The sequence below is a fragment of the Tasmannia lanceolata genome, unplaced genomic scaffold (assembly GCF_043159265.1).
Source record: "Tasmannia lanceolata isolate RefF3 unplaced genomic scaffold, GAP_Taslan_0.1 ptg000037l, whole genome shotgun sequence".
Classification (NCBI taxonomy): Eukaryota; Viridiplantae; Streptophyta; class Magnoliopsida; order Canellales; family Winteraceae; genus Tasmannia; species Tasmannia lanceolata.
In genome coordinates this window covers 12,114,986-12,135,909 of record NW_027518714.1, presented here as the reverse complement: position 1 = coordinate 12,135,909, position 20,924 = coordinate 12,114,986, and the positions used below count along the sequence as shown (strand labels likewise).

General features: G+C 36.9%; 1 protein-coding gene across 2 annotated transcripts in view; it reads left to right on the top strand.

Moving 5' to 3' along the window:
• The window catches only part of LOC143860488 (RNI-like superfamily protein), a 28,402-nt gene extending 7,904 nt beyond the window's left edge, over positions 1–20,498 (top strand). Inside the window, exons 7-17 of one of the 2 annotated variants that reach the window (XM_077371160.1) lie at positions 252–354; positions 5,016–5,058; positions 11,391–11,453; positions 11,876–12,105; positions 14,713–14,833; positions 14,914–15,017; positions 15,677–15,790; positions 15,912–16,082; positions 16,173–16,319; positions 16,412–16,557; positions 20,045–20,498. In XM_077371160.1, coding sequence (XP_077227275.1) covers positions 252–354; positions 5,016–5,058; positions 11,391–11,453; positions 11,876–12,105; positions 14,713–14,833; positions 14,914–15,017; positions 15,677–15,790; positions 15,912–16,082; positions 16,173–16,319; positions 16,412–16,557; positions 20,045–20,196 — 1,394 coding nt within the window. In that variant the 3' untranslated portion in view covers positions 20,197–20,498. Of the gene's footprint in view, positions 1–251; positions 355–5,015; positions 5,059–11,390; positions 11,454–11,875; positions 12,106–14,712; positions 14,834–14,913; positions 15,018–15,676; positions 15,791–15,911; positions 16,083–16,172; positions 16,320–16,411; positions 16,558–20,044 lie in introns of those variants that run through there. The other variant, XM_077371162.1, reaches the window with a different exon arrangement.
• The last annotated feature ends 426 nt before the right edge of the window (positions 20,499–20,924 follow it).

The window sequence follows — 20,924 nt, the reverse complement described above, 5'->3', positions numbered from 1 at the left end:
GCGAAAAGTGCTTAAAGCTTCCAGCATTTTAAAAAACGAAAAAATGCTTAAAGCTCCTCATGTGAAGGCAATTTTCCTTCCATTGATGATAAGGGCAATAGGACATTAAGAAATTGATGCCCTGTGGGTGATTTCAGAGTTTCATATGCTTCTATGTATGAGTTTCTGTAGTTTTTTTTTTCACATTTTTTTTTGTATTGTTGTGTCCCGAGGAAGCAACTTATTTTGTCATCCTCTCTTATTCTGTTCAGATACTATTGTAAAGTCTATTGGTTACATTGGGACCATGCATCATACAATTGGTCACTACTCAAAACTATCTTCTCATTGCCAACAATTTGGATGCTATGCGAGGTAATATAGAACTTGAGCTTTGCATATGATGTTGATGCATGGTGATCTGTATGCTTTCAATGCATTAGTTACTGACTATCAGGAAATGATCTTGAGTGAGATATTATTATTTGTTCCAACATGTGCCTTGGTCATATGGTTTAACTTGTAGAAGTGATGCAGGACACCAGCTTGATCTTTTGAGTTTAATCTGCAGATGATATTGGTTACATTACCTTGAATTACTGACAATAGAGAATAGAATGAAATAATTTTAATGCTCCTATGACTCTATGATAATTATTGCGAGAACATTAACAAAAAGGTTATGTTATCCTCTCTCAAGGTGATTGATTAATGTCGATGCTAGATTAGTGCATCAAAACACTGCAACATTTTTTTTATCCTTGGAAAGAACTTTGGTGAGTGTTTCACCAATCTGATGGAGTTATTGAGTTTTGATGTCATCGGCAAGAATCTTTTCCTGAACAAAGTGGTAACTGGTAGTCTATCTCAATGTACTCAAGGTTAAGGATGCAAGATGAAATGTACAATTTTGAAATTATGCTAGTTTTCTGTGGGTTTAGCCCTGCATCTGTTATTTATAGAGAGTGACCCATGGCTCGAATATATGGTAAGGGCCATAGGTCCTTTGTTTTAGAATCCCAAGATACAGCATGTGGTGCACTTGAGAGTTCTATTCAGACTTTCAATATTGAGTATTTGTCATATTTTTTTCTTATTTTTTGCCTCTCCAAAATTTATCATGGAACTGAAGTAGGACAATCCGGGGCTTCATAGGGTTATTGTTCAACTTCGACCGACTCTTATTCATCCTCAACCCTTAAAAGGCATTCATTCCTTCTCTCCAATCCTTCCCTTTGTCCTCATCCCACATATCTTTCTTGTCTCTTTATCTTCTTCACTGAATTATTCTCTTGCTTCATTTCTCACAATATCTGTTCTTCCATCTCTCTTGACTTCTTTCTTGTCTCTTTATCTTCTTAACTGAACATTCTCTTGCTTCATTTCTCATCCTATCTCTTCACATCTTTCTTGTCTCTTTATCTTCTGCACTGAAGTATTCCTTTCCTTCATTTCCCATCCTATTTGTTTCTTGATTTGATTTATATTCTCCAGTAATTCTCAACACTTACTCAGCAAATTCTCTTCTTTATTTCTAGTTCCTACTTCAACCACCTTTTTTAGCCTTCTTTCTATCCCACTTCTTTCTTATCTCTATTTACACCTAACATCACCAATTGCAATTCTTATCAGATTTATTTCTTCACTGAAGTATTCTCTTGCTTCATTTCTCATGCTATCTGTTCTGTTCTTCTCTCTCTCTCTCTCTCTCTCTCTCTCTCTCTCTCTCTCCACATTTCACAACTCTCTACTTTTATGTATTTTTTTTGTTTCTTCATTTGATTCATTTTCTCCAAAATGTGAAATGATGTTTCTTATGTATCACGTTGGCATTAAGTTATAATAGGATGTTGCTAGTTTAGTCCCCTGGTAATTTGTAGTGAGTATGGCCTCTGGAATTTATCCTGATAAAGGGGCTTGGGTCATGTAGATTTGTATCCCAAGATGCTCTCCTTCTGTGCACATGGGTATTCTATTACTGTAGAGTGCCTTTTTTCTTAATATTAGATACATGTCACATTTTTTTGCTTGTTCTTCAAAAAATTTCACTTAGTACGCCTATAATAGAGGGCTATTGGAAGTTTTGTGGAGCTCTAAGTGTTGCAAGGGAGAGTAAAACACTCGGGATTAATATATAGGTCTATGAGAATCAAAGTGAGTAGGGTTTTGCTGTTATCATGCATTGAGGTCTGCTTCTTTTGTTTTCCCCCCTCTTTGCTGCTCCAGGCAATAAGGTTTCTTCCCAACACAACACATTAATCTCAATATGCTGTCACATCGGTCAACGATTATGTGTGGTAAGATCCATTTTGAGCTGTTGAGGTGTAGTGGACTTCAGATTATGCTTATGGTGGCACACACTGATTTGGAACTGATCTTGGGTTCTGAATGTAAGATATGATTCCTGTAAGACTCATGGGTTTCTTTGGATAAAAAAGGAAATCGTCTTCCCTATTTGGCATTTGTTTTGTTCACGGGCTTGTACTTAAAGTGAACCTTCTCCTCTAACTCAACATTATCAAAGACATGTTTGTTTTGGCTTTACATTATTCTCTCGTTTGACCAATGCCCTGGAAATATTCTGATCTTATAGTCTTCTGTTTCAAATTTGATTTTGAGAACTGACTTAATACAAACGAATTGAATACATCTAGGGTTCTGACCATTAATTGTATGTTCAAACCTAGGAGAGCAGAACTATCCATTTGTTTATTTCCTTTGTATTGATAAGTACACTAAGCTCAACTCTTGAATGTTGCTTATCTGGTAGACATGGAGGATGAGTGTTATTTCTACATCTTCATATCTTCCTCAACGTTATTCGGTCGCCTGATGGGAGATACCCCCATCCTCGGAGGTTTCCCACTTTCTTGATGAAATTAAGGATTGAGTGGGTTGTTTTCCCATATCCTTTCAGCACGTTACGAGATCTGCTAATAGCGATGCCGACGGATTAGCTAGGAGGGGAGTAGATAGAGTTAGAATGGAGATATTTGATTTCCTCTCTCCTTGAGGGTCCTTATTTTTCTTTTTCTGCACCTATCCATCTGTATCTTTCCTTTGTACGGACCATCTCTATCATGGGTTTCCTTTTCTTCTTCTATTAATTAACTCCATCATCATTCAAAAAAAAATTAATATCTTCGCATCAAGAACATCTTTGTGCTGTGATCATTTCATTCCTGAAGATGATCAGTCAACTCTATTCCAAGAAAAGATTGAAGAGGCCCCAAGTCTTTCATTTCAAATTTCTGAATCTACTCTAGTTCTACTCATTCCTGCCCCCTCTCTCTCATAACAGAAGAGAGCTACTAGAGGGGAGGGGGAACTCTTTCTAGAGGAAGGGATTCGTGTACTGAGCTAGCCTTCTTGTCAACCGAAGTACCTATACTTGCTGCCGTAACTCAACTCTTTGAAACTCTTTCTTTTACCATTGGAAGTGATGGTCAAATGATCTGGTAAGGTTATTATGCAATCATGGATGAAAGAGCCAGTGTTTATCACCTAGGGTCTTGTTCCCTATGTCAAATTTATCCTAACTCTTTGCAGGAGCTCCCAATTTTGTGTCCTCCTTTTATTTTACAATTGCTCCATGTTGTGCAGTACCTCCTATGCAACTAGATACGTTGCATGTGGTCAGAAACTTTAAGTACATCTAAGTCTTATCTTACTCTTTGCATATTGTGTTCGTAATTGTATTTATTTGATATTAACATACCATAACTTATTAGCTACAATTTGGGTGATGTGGAAGGAGGGGAATACTGGGGTGTTTAGGGGTTTGGTGAAGAGCCCCCACTTCATTACCACGAAAGTGATAGCGCTAACCATCTCATGGGCTAGGGGCCTTCTTAGCTCAAGTTTATTTTAGCATATGATCTTTGGCATGGCTGGAGAGAGGCTTGCATAGATGGTGAGTACAAGGAGAACTTTTTCCCAAAGCTGGGATCCTCCTCAGTGCCGCCTAAAGTTGAACTTTAATGGCTCAAGCCTTGAGTAGGTGGTTTATTAAGAGATGAGCGTGGTGGCGCGGTGCAATGAAATGGATTTTTTCAGGTCTCATTGGAATTGTAGAATCCATTGAGGCAGAGATTAGAGCGGTGCTTCAAAGAATTAAGCTAATTGCTCGAGAGAGTCTCGGCCATGTAATAGTGGAAAGTGATTCCCTGAATGTTATAAAGTGGGTAAAGGGGAGCCTTTCTCACCCTTGGCGGTTTGCTCATTGGATTGACGAGATCGTGGACTGTTTCACGGGGTCCTCAATATCTTTCACCTGGTGAGATTTTCATTGACTCAATTGAATCAAACACGTTTTTTATTCACATGGTTAGGCTGAAAGCAAGTCAACTTAGGCAAGTCAATGATTGATCCACAACCACAAGTCTTTTAAACATTGGATATGGTGTCAAATGCATGACCCTTTCTCATGGGCTTAGCTAAAAAAAAATTGGTAACTATATATCTATCAAATAAATATTTAGCCCCAAAAATGTTATAATCCATGATATGTTCTTCTGGATTTAGCTATCAAATAAAGGTTTACCTACAAAAGCAAAATTCCCGAAATGAGTGCTCAAACATGGATATTTTGGAATGTTTCAGCTGAAACATACATCCAACAGACCTATTCGCTGTTGCACATGCATGTTTTTCATTGCAAAATTGCAATCCTATGCTTGAAGATCCTTGGATCATTGGTGGAATCAATCAGAGGCATTATTTCTTACCTTAAAGAGATTTGTCTTCTTATTCTTCAGTTACATTATTTCTTTACAATAGACCAGTTTATTTGGTATTCTTGAAACACCCTATCATTTTTCTTCAATAGTTATATTTTAGATAGACAATTACCATTGTCTCTTCCTTTGAGATTTCCATGCCAGTGGATGTTTATCGTGGTAGTATTTTGATGTTTTTTTTCTCTTATGGACCTTAACATCTGTCCGTGTGGTCGTGTATCTTTTTAGTTCGTCGCCATGTATTCATCATTTAAGCCAAGTTGCAGGTTACTATAATATATTCTTCTCTGTATGCAGATTCCTGAGACTTCAAAATGTAACCTGTGTCACAGAGATATGTGTAAGTATTACATTCTATAGGCAGAAGGGAATCCCGTGCCAAACTATTTTATGGTATTTGAAGTGTGATTTTTTTGTTTCAATGATAAGTATTTGAAATGTGAATTGATTTTAATTATCATCTTTATATGAGACTAGAATGTGTATATTTTCTTGAATAATAAAATGTTTATTCATTATTTATGATGTTTTGTATTTGATAATTATTTTTAAGAATCCTCATCACCACGGTTGAAGGATCAAATATCTGTATTGATTCTCACCTAAATAATAGCTCTTCTATCTCTAATTCATATTGTTCCCAAATTCGCTAGTTTAAATCTTCAAGCTTTTAGATATGAAAATCTTGATAAACAAATTGTCTTTTAGATATGGATATCTTGCTAACAAATTGTTAGTATGAGAACTTCTGAATGTTATATATCCTCCCTCCTTTTCTTTTCTTTTTTTTTGGGGGGGGGGTTGCAGATGTCATCATTAACGAAGAAGATTTGGATGTGTTGCCAGTTCATTATGGTTCTGCTTATTTTCATGAATCATAGGAAATAACATGCTTGGATAAGAGAACATGACAGAGAACTTGACCTTGGATAGGAGAGAATGGAAGAAAATGATCCATGTAGATGAACCCAACTAGTTTCAGGATTAGACTTAGTCAATTTGAGCTGAGTAGATCCTTTCACCTTCTTCATGAAAATTTTCTAAAGGATTCATTAGCCGACCCCCACTAGTTTGGGACAATGGCTTAGTTGAGTTGAGTTGAGTGTATAGGAAATAACATGCTTAGTCTTCAGTTTTGCAATCACACCCAACTTGACGAATGAGATCTTTCAAGGTGCTTAGTCGAGTCGCAAATCTTTAGGCAATGTTGGGTCTTCATGTGGTGTCGCAAATGCAACTTTCTGGGGTGCAACTTTGTCAATGCAGTTTTCTTGTATTTTCTAGCAACATCGTGATAAACCTATCAAATGCATATTTTGTCCCTACAATTTTTTTAGGGAAATGATAAATGTGCCCCTTTTCTTTACATGGGACAGCCAGCTGCAGTGTAAGTGGCAATCAAATCCATTGAATCCTTTCCGTGTGAAGTACATCTGCCCCTTTGCAGTCCTAGATACGCTGCAGCTGGCTGTTCCAAGTCAAAAAAAAAAGGGACGGATATATCACTTCCCTTTTTTTAATGCATACTTTGAGACAAAAAATCCATTCAAAATTTTTTTGAGACAAAGATGATATATGGGAGATCAAATTAAGATGGTTTGCACTTGATAATGCCATGTAATTTTTTATTTATTTTATTTTAATTAATCATTTATTTCATATGTGTGTGTGTGTGTGTGTGTGTGTGTGTGAGAGAGAGAGAGAGAGAGAGAGAGAGAGAGAGAGAGAGAGAGAGAGAGAATTTCATGGTAAACTGAGGTAATGAGATTCGCATCGGGGATGATCTTCTCTGTCTTTGATGCAAACCGGGTGGACTCACAAGCCCCACTAGCTCTCATAAGAGAGGGCATAGCAAGATGCGAAAAAGGGCTGCAAATAAGCTCAACTGATGGCATCTTCTTGACATAATGCTGATATCAGTAGAGGGCCCCCAGCATGGTCTGTACATTTTTTTATGGCCCTTTCTTGGTTTTCCCTAACAGCTTCAAGTTGATAATAGCCACGTCTATTTATTTTGTTGTCTTGAAGGAGACTCCAACGCCACAAGAAACGCCTGTTGCAACACCATTTACATCAACAATTATGGCACTTGTAATCGCAATGTCTACACCAAACAATAGTAGTTATGCGACAAATGGAGAAAAATCAAGCCATGTGAAACAAGGAATAGAGCATACTAAACCTACATTTGGAATTGGAATGGAGATACGCTGATAACAATGCCAACAATTCTAGCATTTGTTTGTTCAAATTAGGGGTTGGAAATCTGCTACCAAGAGAAAAAGAGGCAGACGACTACTCTCATGTCCTCATATTCGCATGCACTTGCAATCATTGTTTTGAAAATCTTACGATTTACGATCCGATTAACGATTCTTAGGCAAAACGATTTGAATCCCATGATTGAATCTTAATTTGTACGAATCTTACGATTTTTTAATGAATCTTACGATTCGATTGTAAATCGTACGATTCATGCGATTTATCCAAATTAAGTTTTGTATAAAAGAAAATATGACTTCTTTCAAAAGACCTCATTTACTTTCTATATTACAAGAAGCCTTCGAAATCCCTCTCATCAGAAGGAAGAAGACAGAGATGTAGGAGTTCGAACGAATCGAACCAGTCAAGCACAAAGCATTTGCTTGAGGGCATTACTCACATCGAGGTGGGAGACTACCATAATGAGGACAATATCGACTTCCGTTTTTTATGATTGATATTTGTCCTTTGATGTTTGAGACTTTGAGAATTGATATGATCTTGTGTCTTTTTTTAAAGATTATTATCCAAGATGTATGGGCTTGGATGAGAATTAGATGATCAGTATGTGTCAAGTTTGTCAGCAAACAATTCATATTACGATATTGAATGCTAATCATGGTAGTTTGTATTTGAATTAATGAATTTGGATGAAAAATGAATAATTGGCTATTTTTATTCTTTAATTTGTTTATAATTTTTTTATTATATATATTTTTATATTTCTGAATGAATCTTACGATTTACGATCCGATCCGATACGATTCGGCCCCTATTACGATTTACGATTCGATTCCGATTTTCAAAACATTGCTCGCAATGTCAAGAATGAGGTTCAATACCTGCAAATATGAGCCATTGAAGATGAGATGAGCAATATGTTCGAATTCATATAATATTTTACAAGCATCTTCAACAATTCAAAAAAAAAAATGATATATTTCAGACTTGGTCATGCTCCTGCAATTCAAAGAATGAAGTGAAATTAACTAGAATAGTATTTCTCGAAAAAAGTTGAAAGAAGCAAATCAGGTTGTTGCTTATGTTAAGTGGAGTAGGGGTTATGCGCATGATGTTTGACAATGCTTCTAATTCCTTCCATGAGATGTCCCATGGACAATACTCTGGAAAGAAGTTTGGAGCTTGTTATTAAATATCAAGCTTGTTAAATGTTTCAATGGAAGAATTCAAATGAGGAGATTACTTCGGGTTGTAATTTCTCAAAGGACATCAATGGAAAAAGATCTAAAGCACCCATATTTCACCACTTATTATGGAAGGCTCCGGTCTAGATAAAGAATTGGCGTGGGGCACAAGCTTAGATGAAAAAATTTCACTATGTTGGATTCAAGATGATGAAACCATCCAAGTTGTATACTTGCAATCTTTAAGTTGGATACTTAAAGAACAAAAAAGAATGTAATGCCATATACTTGCGAAAAAAAATTCAAAGATAACTTGACTTGGACTCAAAAGTGACATATTTGAAAAAGATGTTCATTAAGTGATTCTCAAAGGGATTTCCTTACAGTGGGTCTCAAAGAAAAAATACGGCTCTTTTATGTGATAATATCTCAACACTAGTATCTATGAGATCAGTAGTAGTGCTTGAGCTGACGACGAAACCAATTAAGAGCACCCAATCACTCACTATGTTGCATCTTATGTTGTCGAGCAGGCCGACCCTAGATTAACTCAACTCAACTCAACTAAGCCTTTGTCCCAAACTAGTTGGGGTCGGCTAAAGAATCCTTTAGAAAATTTTCATGAAGAAAGTGAACAGATCTACTCGGTTCAAATTGACCAAGTCTAATCCTGACACTAGTTGGGTTCGTCTGCATGGATCATTCTCTTCTATTCTATCCTATCCAAGGTCATGTTCTCTGTTATGTTTCTAGCCTTCGAGTCTTTCTTCACTGTTTCTACCCAAGTTGTTTTCGGTCTACCCCTACCTCTTTTTACTCCATCAACTTGGCACGAGTCACTTCTTCTCACTGGAGCATCCAAAGGCCTACGTTGGATATGCCCAAACCATCTTAAGCGGTGCTCTCTCATCTTGTCTTCAATTGGTGCCACCCCCACCCTTTTACCGATGTCTTCATTTTTAATTCGATCTAACCTTGTGTGGCTGCACATCCATCTAAGCATTTTCATCTCCGCTACACTCATCTTATACACATGTTGCTTCTTGGTGTCCCAACATTCTGAGCCGTATAGCATGGCTAGCCTCACAACTGTCTTATAAAACTTTTCCTTCAACTTGGTAGGTATTTTACAGTCGCACAGAACTCCTGAAGCATGCTTCCACTTCAACCAACATGCTGTTATTCTGTGGTCAACATCCTCTTCAATCTCGTCTTCCTTATGTAGGATTGAACCAAGATAGTGAAAGATATCCCTCTTAGGTACCTCCTGTCCAGTCATATTTACTACATCCTCACCCCGCCTCCTTACATTACTAAAGTTGCACTCCATATACTCTTAGTCCTGCTCAGTCTAAAACCTTTTGATTCTAAAGTAGTTCTCCATAACTCTAGTTTAGCATGTGGAGATCCGTGGAGATCCTCTTAGGCCGACCGCAGATTATAAGAGAAAATATGGAGATCCGTCGTGGAACCCCTTGATTTATCATTGTAAACAACATACTATTCAAGGGGAGAAGTTTCGATCACAAGTACAACTAATAAAATCGGTATGTAGGCCCCTTATCGCGCTTTAATTTGGTGGGATTCGGCCAGGCAATGTATTTTTAATAAAATTTTGAAGTCAACGCCGACACAATAGACTTGTCTACCTCCCATTTTCTATTTTGGCAACACAGAACTAAACCAGCTGTTCCAAGGTTTGATGGATGGGAGCAAACTTTTGAAGCAGAAAAGAGGTTATTTGCTAACCAATAGAAGCAACAGTAAAAAAATGTTAGACTTATAAAATTTCGCTTTAAATATCCTTCCATTCAAAATAAAATGTACCTCAATTTAGTAGACTTGCCCAATATTTATCTAGTTTTGTGACTTAGCACTTTGCCTGCAAGCTAGCACCCGACACTTTGGACACATTGTTTGAAACTTGGTCTGTATGAACTATGAATTGGGTGATGGATGATTCACATTGTTTGAATCTTGGTCTGTATAAATTGGATGATCGATGATTTACTGTCATTGTTGATGCGTAAAATTGGGCAATTTGAATGCGTGAAACCAGATGCTCAACAGATATTGTTGATGCCCATATGTACCTCTCACACATGTGTGCAAAGTTTTGAGGTTAAAGTCCTGAGTGACTATTGGAGTAAGGTGCTATTGCTGTTTCTTTTTTCAATATAAGCATATTTCTTTTCACTTTTTTATGTTGTGTACAAATGAGTTGTCTACTGTGGATTCTTTGATGGTGCTAAGTTAACAATCTGGTACATGTCAAACACTAACACAAGTGCTCTTGCCCTGAGCACTGTTAGGATTTAGGTCTCTATTGGGTACCATCATCATCGTCATGAATATTTTACTCTCCCGATATATGCTCCTTATAAAACGTATTTGCTTCACGACATTAGGTACATCCTCTCCCCTCAACCTCTTGCAATTTTAATGCACAGATTGCAACTTAAATGTATATTGTGGTAGAGCATAAATAGGGAAAGACTATCAACATTTCAAAAATAAATAAATAGGGAAAGCAGTCTTCCACATGTTTAAGGAGAAATATTACAAAGGTATTTTATTATATTGGAAAGGCTTTGGATGGTTCTAAGAAAATGCAAATGCTCTTTTAGGTTAATTTTAGTAGGATCTAAATAAAAATAGGAGATAGATAAATAATTGCTTCAGGTTTTATGTATATTAATCTTATTTTATTATTAGTATTAGTATCGTTGCTGCTGCTGTTGTTGCGTGCACATTTCACGCGCATGCCTGAAGTTGATGTTGGTAAATACCGTTAACGAGGTGGTTTGGGATCGAGGTCTCTTAATTTAACTAAAAATCTGGTAAATAAGTATCAAGAGGTAACTTTCACATGAAATGGAGAAAATAAAATAGTACACAAAATGGAAAATCTCGCAGAGATTGTAGTCATGGATCTTTCGAAATCAGGTTTCTGTGGTAACAAAATTCGAGTATAGAAGTTTGAAAGTTGGATTTTGCTTAACTTTAATGGAAGTAGAAAGGAAGGCTTATGTTCCTAGCAAAATGTGAGGGTAATGTCCCTAAAAGACATGCAGGAGCTGTTGCCTTAATAATGCCTTCAAAGATTTCGATTCAATGCCTCCCAAAGCTAATGTAGCGTCATAATTAATGTTTTTTCTTTATGAGTCAAAGCAACAGAATTTTTCCATTTGGTCTTATTGTGGCACAATATATGCAATTTATATTTTATGCATCTCTGATAGTCTAACCACTCTATCATTGCCAGGAGCTATTAAGTAACAGCAAGTTGCAAGGATTGGTCTTCCGGCGTGTCAATTCCAAAAGTCATGTATGTTTTAATCTCTCTATCTGCATCCATTCGCGCCTATGTTCCAGGAAAAGTTGAAATATGAGAAATATAATTAAAGCAATTATTAGATAGTCATTTTAATAGTCATCTTTCAGTATTTTCACGTTGATGCCTCAGTCCGTGAACCATATAGCTCACGAGTCTTCGGCAAGAGGTCATGAGTTTGTTGTGTCATTGTCGATAAGAATTGCTGCTTCTTGGCATCCTGATGACCTGGATGCATGGAGACAATTTGTGCCGTAATTTAATATTTACATCTGCATGAAAACACTTTATAAATTAGTTACAGTAAAAAAATGTGTATCCTTGGAGTCCCCTAGAGGCCGAATGCCAAAAATGATTTTCTTAAGCTTTTTTTTTATTTTTTTAGTGGTTTACAGTTTCCAAACATCATCTCACAGGTTGATGGAGCGTGCAAGCTTCTGAAACAGAATAGTGAGACATTGTTATGTCTCGAGTTTATTCATTGCAGGATGTCCCCTACTTCTTGGGTTGATATTTGTGATTCTTTATACACAAAGGGTATACCAAGACATGGGATTCGATATTTGTCAATCAAATCTTCAAGCATTCTTGGAAGTAACCCAGCTTCTATACCTATTGGCCTTTTATCTTTCTTATCATCAGGGAGGTATATCTCAAAATCTCAGATTACACTTATTTCGTCGTAAGTTGTCAATTTGTATTGGTTAGTATTGTTCATCAACTTACAAACCTTTTGTGCAGATTAAACTTTTACAATATTTTAATAACATTCAAAAGATTTACTTTTTATGAAGGGAAATTTTTCTTTGCATGATATTGTTATTAGGTTATGGAAAATTTTGACCAATTTCATGAAGTAAAATATAGTAAAAACCTGTGATTAAAGAATGATATGTCTTTCGAATTCTAATGGATTGAAAACAATGAGAAGTACTAACCTACTAGGATAACACACACCCTACCACCTCTTTAAAATTTGAGCTAGCAGTCCGAAAGGGGGGAGGAGATTATGCGCTGAAATTTTTCTGTAGTGAACCACTAACCTACTAAGATAACACACACCCTACCACCTCTTTAAAATTTGAGCTAGCAGTCCGAAAGGGGGGAGGAGATTATGCGCTGAAAATTTTCTGTAGCGAACCAGCTGTAATCTATTAATCAAAAGAATTTGAGGGCTTGCTCGTGTCATGATTTCTCCTTTGAAAGATAGAGGTTTGACCCCAAAAGATGATAGTTAAGCACCAAAATTCAATCCGTGGTCTTCTTGATATGCGAGGTAATACAACGAATTGAAGTAGCATACTATCAATAGGAGAACAACCTTTGATTAAAAAATGATATGTGCCAACTGCCAATCAAATTCTAATTGATTGAAAAGAATGAGAAGGCCTGACCTACAAGGACAACAACCCCCGCCCTCCCCCCCCCCCTCCCCCCCCTTTAAAACATATGAGTGAGCAGTCCGAAGAAGGGGGGTGGGATTATTTACTGGAAAATTTCTGTAGCTGTGCTTGACTTTAGTGAACCATCTGTAATCTACTAATAAAAGAATTTGACGGCTTCCTCTTGTCATAATTTCGCTTTTGGAAGATAGAGGTTTGACCCCAAAAGGTGATAGGTAAGGACCAAAATCCAATCTGAGTCTTCTTGATATGTGAGGTAACACAATGAAATTGAGCTAGCTTAGCATCAATCAGAGAACCAATTTCCACTGGATGTGGGCAAAAATCATGACAAGTCAAGGACCACATATATAGGTAAACTCATATTGCAGAATGGACATGTCTCTAGATGCAATGAGAAGATGTAATGTGCGGTCCCCAAGGGAATGCCCATAAACCAATGGAAGGGGTAAACCACCTGAACAATATCTGATTTAGTGATATGATTATAATATGAAGGTTACCTTTTCATCATCATTAAGAGCTCCAATCACCATTTCAAAAAAAATAAAAAAAATAATAATAATAAGAGCTTCAATCAAGAAGAGCATCACCATAATTTGCAGAACACTCACATGTTGCTCTACCAGTGTTTTATTATCTTTGGTTTTGTGAACTTCATGATTGACTAATTCTTTAGGTTATTCCATTGATAGATAAGAAATACTTGATGAAAAGTTGGTACTGCTTCCATGCTTTTATGGATGTTTGACCATGTCTCCATCTTCCCCATTCTTAATGCAATCACTTCTATTACCAATTTTTTTTATATATTTGTATAGTGGACACTGAAACAATCCTTAAAAGTCATTATTCTCATTTCCAAGGTGGTGCAGCAGAAATAGAATGATAATCACAAGTTTTGGACCAAAATTCAAACCAAAACAAAAACCAAGCATATACCTCAATAAATGACAACGAGAGTAAGGAATGGTATTGGCTCAAAGAGAAAACAACAAACAAAAAGCAAAACGACTTGCTTAAATGTAAAGTTTCATAATCAATCAAAAACTCCCAAAGTGAGTGCCATACATTATATAAATAGACTCACCTCCAAAATCCTTTCCTTCCTAGTTCCTACTCATAAACATTCTGGACCTTTCCTTGCATACTTTCTAACTTAAAAGGACTTCTAAACAATTATAGACAATCTAGAATTCTTTCAAAACAAAAATAGAAAGTTTCCAAAGAAAACTTACCCGTGTATGCTCTAAAATATTTCTTTCTGTCTTCAACTATTTCTATCCATAAACCTGCCCTAATTCACCTTCCTACTTTAACTTAAGCGTCCTCAATTCAAAATACAAACTCTAGAAGCTTCAAACACTCCCACATTTTTTTCTCCAAATGTGGACTTTCTAAAACTCAATATGAATAGTCCAAAAATTTAAATGAAAATGACCAAATTCATAAAAAAATCCTCAAAGGTCGTCCTTCTCCAGTCTCTGGTTTTAGTGATCAATGAATTTGTGCTGCATCATAAGAATTTCTGGATCTCCAAATTCAAGAGGTAGAAAAATGGCTGGTAGAATATTTTGCTTACCAAGGAGTCTGCTATTGAACCCAGAATGCTCAACAAAAGTAACTAAAATCTTGGACAAAAGTGCTGAAATCAATGTCATGGAGCAGTTGTGTACGTATCAAAGGAAACTGGCATTATTCTAGCCTTTCATAAAAAGGAAACTGGCATTATTCTAGTTTCTGAAAATGCTCCAGGCCATATTTGACTTGAGTGAAGCATTTGATTTGATATATTTACCCTGATCAGATTACTTGATATGACTTATATTGTGATTTTTTTTTTGTGTTAGGTCATTGTGTTCGCTTAATTTTTGCGACAATCGCTTGGATCCAGGTTTTGCAAAAATGATTTTTGATACTCTTATTGATTCTTCATCTAATTTGTCTAACCTTGAGATATCGGACAGCAATGTGAGTGATTCCTATTCTTTCTTTCTTTCTTTTTCCCTTAGTCAAATCAATAGGGAACATTACTAAGATCTTACTTGCAGATTGCAGGTTGGCTCTCTAAGGCCCATTGGAGATTCTCTAGCTGCTCAAAATCAAATTTAGGAACAGATAAATCATTGAAGTCGTTACATGTTCTTAATTTAAGGTTTCATGCTGTTGACTTCTTTGCTTCAGCTTTTGTAAATGTATTCATAGTACTAGAAACATGCTTTCATTTGGTTCCGGAGGCTGTTTAGTCATCATCATGGCTGATTTGGTTCCAGTCTTTGTCTTGCCCTTTTTATCTGATGGTCCTCCCTTAGCACATGTTCCTGCCAAGGTTTAAAATTTCGGTTTCGGACATAACCGAAACCGAAAGTTCGGCCGAAATTCATTAAAAAAAACAAATTTCAAACTAGTGCCGAAATTTCGGCCAAAACTTTGGGAAAAAGTAAATTTCAGAAGAAAAAAAATTTTAAAATTACATTTGTCGAAATTTTGGATTCTGGCCAAAATTTCTGATTTCGGTGATTTCGGTATCAGTCCCAACCGAAATCCTCGAAATTTCTATATTTCGGCCGAAATTTAAAACCATGGTTCCTGCTAGTGGAGTCCAAATTTCCATCATCTTTCTGTTACTTTTCACCCTTTTGGAGGTCTGGCTGGAGCCCAACATTACCCATTTGACTATTGGCACAGCTGTTTGCTGAACTTGAGTATTGGCACTCCCTGTTCATTTAAAAAGATCAACTGGAATGGTTGAATTGGACTTTTCTATGTTTTCAACAGTTTTGCGTGCATGACTATGTGACTGGTGGTATCCAGGGGGAACAATTTATGTGAGGATGATGCCGAAGATCTTACGTGTGCACTGATTCACATGCCTAACTTGCAGAGTTTGGATATAAGTGATAATCCTATCGGAGATGATGGAATTAGGTCAGTTCGATATATATATATATATATATATATATATATATATATATATATACGTTTAATACCGTGTTATTATTAATATGCTGATCAGCTTGGTTCACGAGTATTAATTAAATTATTACAGGAGTCTAATTCCATATTTCATTGAGGCTTCTGATAGAGCCTCCCCCTTAGTGGATATAAAAATAGAGAATTGCAACCTTTCTTGCATTGGAGTGATTCAACTTTTAAAAAGCCTCTCAACCTTGAGGAAATCATTGAACACTCTCTCAATTGCAGATAATGACCTTGGAAGGTTTGTTTGTTTATTTTCAACATATAATTGTATATTTCCCTTGATTTTTATATCTTTGTGAGGTACTAGTTCTCATATTACAACTTCCAGTCATGTAGCAGTGCCGCTGGCAGATTTTTTGGCAACTTCACATGTTAGAGTTCTTAATATTGAAGATATTGGACTGGGCCCTTCTGGCTTCCTAGAACTAGAGAAAGAAATATCAGGGCACATTGACCTTGTATCCATCAATGTGAGGTTGGCATGATAAACCTATTTCTGGTGAATTTGCAATTCTCGGGTCTTAGGCTTTGGGGAGCTAACAATTAATATGCTACTGTCTCTTTCAGCAAAAATCGTGGTGGCATTGAAAGTGCAAATTTTGTCTCCAAACTCATTTTACATGCTCCAGAACTCGTTCAAGTGAATGCGGGCTTTAACTTTATGCCTGCAGAGTCGTTGGTGGTTATATCTGCTGCACTGAAATTGTCAAAAGGTATGTACCCATAAAACAGTCTACTTTTTGTTAGGAGCTTACAAGCTTGCCTCTTTAAAATCGTTCATCATGGCATTTTGATCTGGTGAGTTGTGTCAACTTTGTGGCCGAATAATAGGATCACAAAAAATTAAGATTGCGAAGGATCCAATTCAACTCATTTATTAGACGTGTTGATGTTCATATCATCAAAATGTAAGGGCCACCCTGTGAATTTTTCGTGGCTATAATATCTTCTGGTTGGTTGATCTTAAATGAGTAGCATGCAGAAAAGGCCTTCTCGTTTTAACCGTCCATTCTCAGGGCACCAAGTGGAGGGTTGGGATTTGTCCAATGTATTTTTTTGCACAGCGGACAAACCGTGGTGGGAGTGATTTTGTTATTTTATACCTGTATCAGTTATATATTACTAGCAACTTATGACAGGGAAATGGTTAGGAAGATTATTTTCTAGTTTATGCCTGAACTGAAATGTAGTAGAGTGAAGATTCATTTGTCTTGGGAATTCATATAAAGATATAACTAGGTACAGAGATCCAAATTATTGGGTTTATTCCAGGAAGCATAATGGGAGAGTGTATTAAGAAACTGCAAGACGTGTGAGTATAAACCAGTCAAAAATGCTGTGGGCGATGGATTCAAATTGTTTAAGAAAGTGGGCACCTCCTGATCGTTAGGGTAAGGTTGAAAGTCATTGGAAGCATCATGTATGTGATCATATGTATTGTACTTGATCAACTTGGCCAATGGATCAGTTGTTTCAAGGTGACTTAACATGGCTCATTTGTAAGTAGTTAAAACCATAGTTTTAAAACTCCCCCGCGTCACTGTGGACTTCACCGAATTGACTCCCTTTTCCCTTGGCCATGTTCTGCGTTTTGCCGCTGCGTTCCATGTTTTACCCCACAAAGTTAATAAAAACTCGTTTGACTCTCCCAAATTATGACCACGTCAACCGAGTACTCAGCCGCATCAACCGCCTTCTTGGCCTTGTCTGTGCCGAGTTGACAAGGATTTTTCTCCCGCCGCGTTCTGCGCCGAATCTGCAATTTAAACACTGGTTAAAACTTACCCTCCGATGCATCTAGGAGTTGAGCCTTGGTCATGTTCTTCTCCTGTTGGAGTTGTACCTTGGTCATGCAAGAAACATTTAACAAACCAATTGATATGAAATAATCAACTGTCATTGAGATAAAAACACTTAATTGAAACTGTGATGTGAGAATCAGAAATGGAGTTCTGTGATTATGACTATGCTATCTCATTTGTCAAAAACTCTAAATTTAGTTAGTAAGAGAAGCACATGGAAGTGCAATACGAGTAGAGTTGTGGCGTATGGAAAGAGTGAGATCATTGTTTGTCCTATGTTCTCGACCAACAATGTGACCAAACTTTTTAACAAGGATACACCCTTGGATGTGCTTCATAGACAAGTCTAGGTTTTGAGTCTATGATAAAATAAAAATCAGTCCTGGCAAAGTAGAGGTGTTGGTTTCATGTGGCCATGCAGGCCATCTTAATTAGTTTCAATGTTTAACATCAAGCTCAGAAGAGTCAAACCCAGAATTAAATAGAAGTGCCTAAGGTTGTAGATTATTGACTCCTAGTCTATTTTAATGTGGAGTAGGTTTTTTTTTTCTTTTTTTTGAAAAAAAAAGAAGAAAGAAAAAATGTGCATTAGCTTTCATTTTTACTTTATCGTATAAACCTAAGTATCTGTATGGGTTTTTTCTTTTCTGAATTTGTTCTGAATCTGAATAGTTTTGACTCTTATAAACATTTAGAAGAGTATGAAACTACATAGGAAGCTAATGAGGGAATGCTGGAAGGTGGGGCTTAAAAAACCTAATTACAATAAGTTAATTAATCTGGTATATTTAGTGAAATAAAGAGTTCTAGGACAGCCAAGTCAATTGGGTGGGGATCGGACCTGGAGTTCACTACCCCGACATGTTGGAGAAAATGAGGGCTTTAACAGATTCTTTGGTTAGAACTACTTGTGTTGGATGTAAACAGATTTTTACAAAAGTCCAATAGGTGCCAGCAATGGTTAGCGTATCCATTTTTTTCTCTTTTCACTAACACCTACGGTTAAGCTCGGGGTAAATAAAACATTTTTTGTATGTTATTTCCTTCTCAATATTTCATTCCTCCCTCCGTAGGGTTTTCACAATGCCATTTTGTGCTACAAAAGAATTTTTCTATGTTTTCACAACAGGTTGACAGTCAAAATCGGTGACTTAAACATGATTGCTCTCATCAAGCCATAGAATTTGGATGTCGACTTATTGAAGAGTGAGCACTACTACTCGTGTTAGAAGAAACTTTTAGGGGCCGGGCCGTTTGGATATGCGGATTTTAGAATCCTGGATTTCCTCAAAATTGTAGTTGGGAGACAAGAGAAGAAAGAGAGCAGCCGTCCTTTTCTGATTTCTAGCCCTTCTTTCCGATAGCAAGAGAGCAGGCGATCATCCCAAGTTTCCAGGTTTTAGAAATCGCAGAATGCGGGAGAGATTTCTAAAACCTGGTTTTCTTACTTAAAATCCAGGAAATGCTGCCAGGACAGCATACCAGCAGCTTGATCATGACCCTCTTTTACACTGTTTTCAAACTAAAACCTGGATTCTAAAATCCGCGTATTGAAACGGCCCCTTAGTTTCTTGACTCTTAAGTGTGAGTAGAACTATGTACAGCACGTATATCACTGTGTATACCACCAATACAAATTGATGATTTTTGCTTGGCAAGTGAAGCACAAAGGTTTCTAAGTTTTTTTTTCCTATTTTATGCTAAGAAAAAGAAATCTTGCGGCGTACATCTCACACCTCAAGGCATATGCCTCGTCTCCCCTTTACATTTTAAAACCTAGAACATAGCTAATTTTTCTCTCCTGGAATCTGAACTATTGGTTGTGTGAGAATTGAGAGTAACAATTTGAGCCAGTGGCACTTGTCACAACAAATCCCTTCTTCCGTTCCTGGGGAGATGAGGGAAAATGAATGAGACGACTAAATAGTAATCTTTTGGTCTAATACTTTGTCTTGGAAGCTCCTTTCATGATTTGTCTTCTTTCTTTAACAGGCCTTTGTATTTATGAACCGTAGAGTAGAAATCGAGTTGCTAGGGTTCGGAGACTCCAGTAAGGGCAGAGGATCAGGTATTTATGGATTTTCTGCAAGAGTTAGGCAAAAGATTAGTCGTCAACCAAGTATGCAATTACTTGGGCCTCAAAAGAGGAGTAGGGGCCATGGACAATGGCTCATAGTATAGTGGACTAGACCTTTTTTTTTTATCATATCATGCACGAGGGAAATGAGGTAGCAGATCTCGACTTGATTGTAGTTCATCTTTATTGACAGAACAGCTGAACATATGTGAGACTACTTCGTTTGATGTAAATGCTCATTATGTTCATCTAGCTTGATTAAATAAATTACTTAAACATTACATTATGTTTACCAACTGTATCATATTTCCTGTTATTCAGGTAAATTGAAGAGATTGGACTTAACTGGAAATATCCGGTGCTGCGAGTCCACTGATGTTTCCATGCTTGCTGAGTTCTACTTTCATGGTAAACCCATTGTAATTCTCCCATCATTGCCAGCCCTAGATGCGCCTTATGATGATGATCCATAAAAGAATTTTTCCGCCCTATCTTAATTTTATATTGCGGTAGAAATTTCATGAAATGGAGGTTTTAACTGATGGTGCAAGCATAGCTCGATTGGTCTGGACTGTTTGCTTACTGCAGGAGTTTGGGTTTCAACTTCCAAGCCATTACGAATCTTATCTGCTTGCAGATGGCTTAAACATTTGTAAGTCAACTGATTGTTTCATCCTTTATGCTTCATGCTTGACTGTTCCATATTGTAACTGTATTAGCCATATCTAAATATAGTAGTAAGATCACAGCATACACGTTATGAAAATTCCCATTATGATGAACTCCTAGGATGAACTGACTTGTTTAAAACTATATATATAGAGAGAGAGAGAGAACATTTCCCACACACTTGTGTAGGTAAGTTACCTACACTCTAACTTAAAATACAGTGGGGGCCCACATTGTTTGGGTGATCCAAACAATTCATTTGAATGGTCCTCACATAGATAGGGTGTCCACAAAAAATCAGATCCATAGGATCATCCCAACCCTACGATTTGTGGAGGTAAAATGGACGTGTATAAACCTTCACAAATTAGTCCATTTTTTGCCTCCATAGTTTGAATGGTTAGGATGATCCTATGGATCTGATTTTTTGTGGACACCCTATCTATGTGAGGACCATTCAAATGAATGGTTTGGATCACCCAAATAATGTGGGCCCCCACTGTATTTTAAGTTAGAGTGTAGGTAACTTACC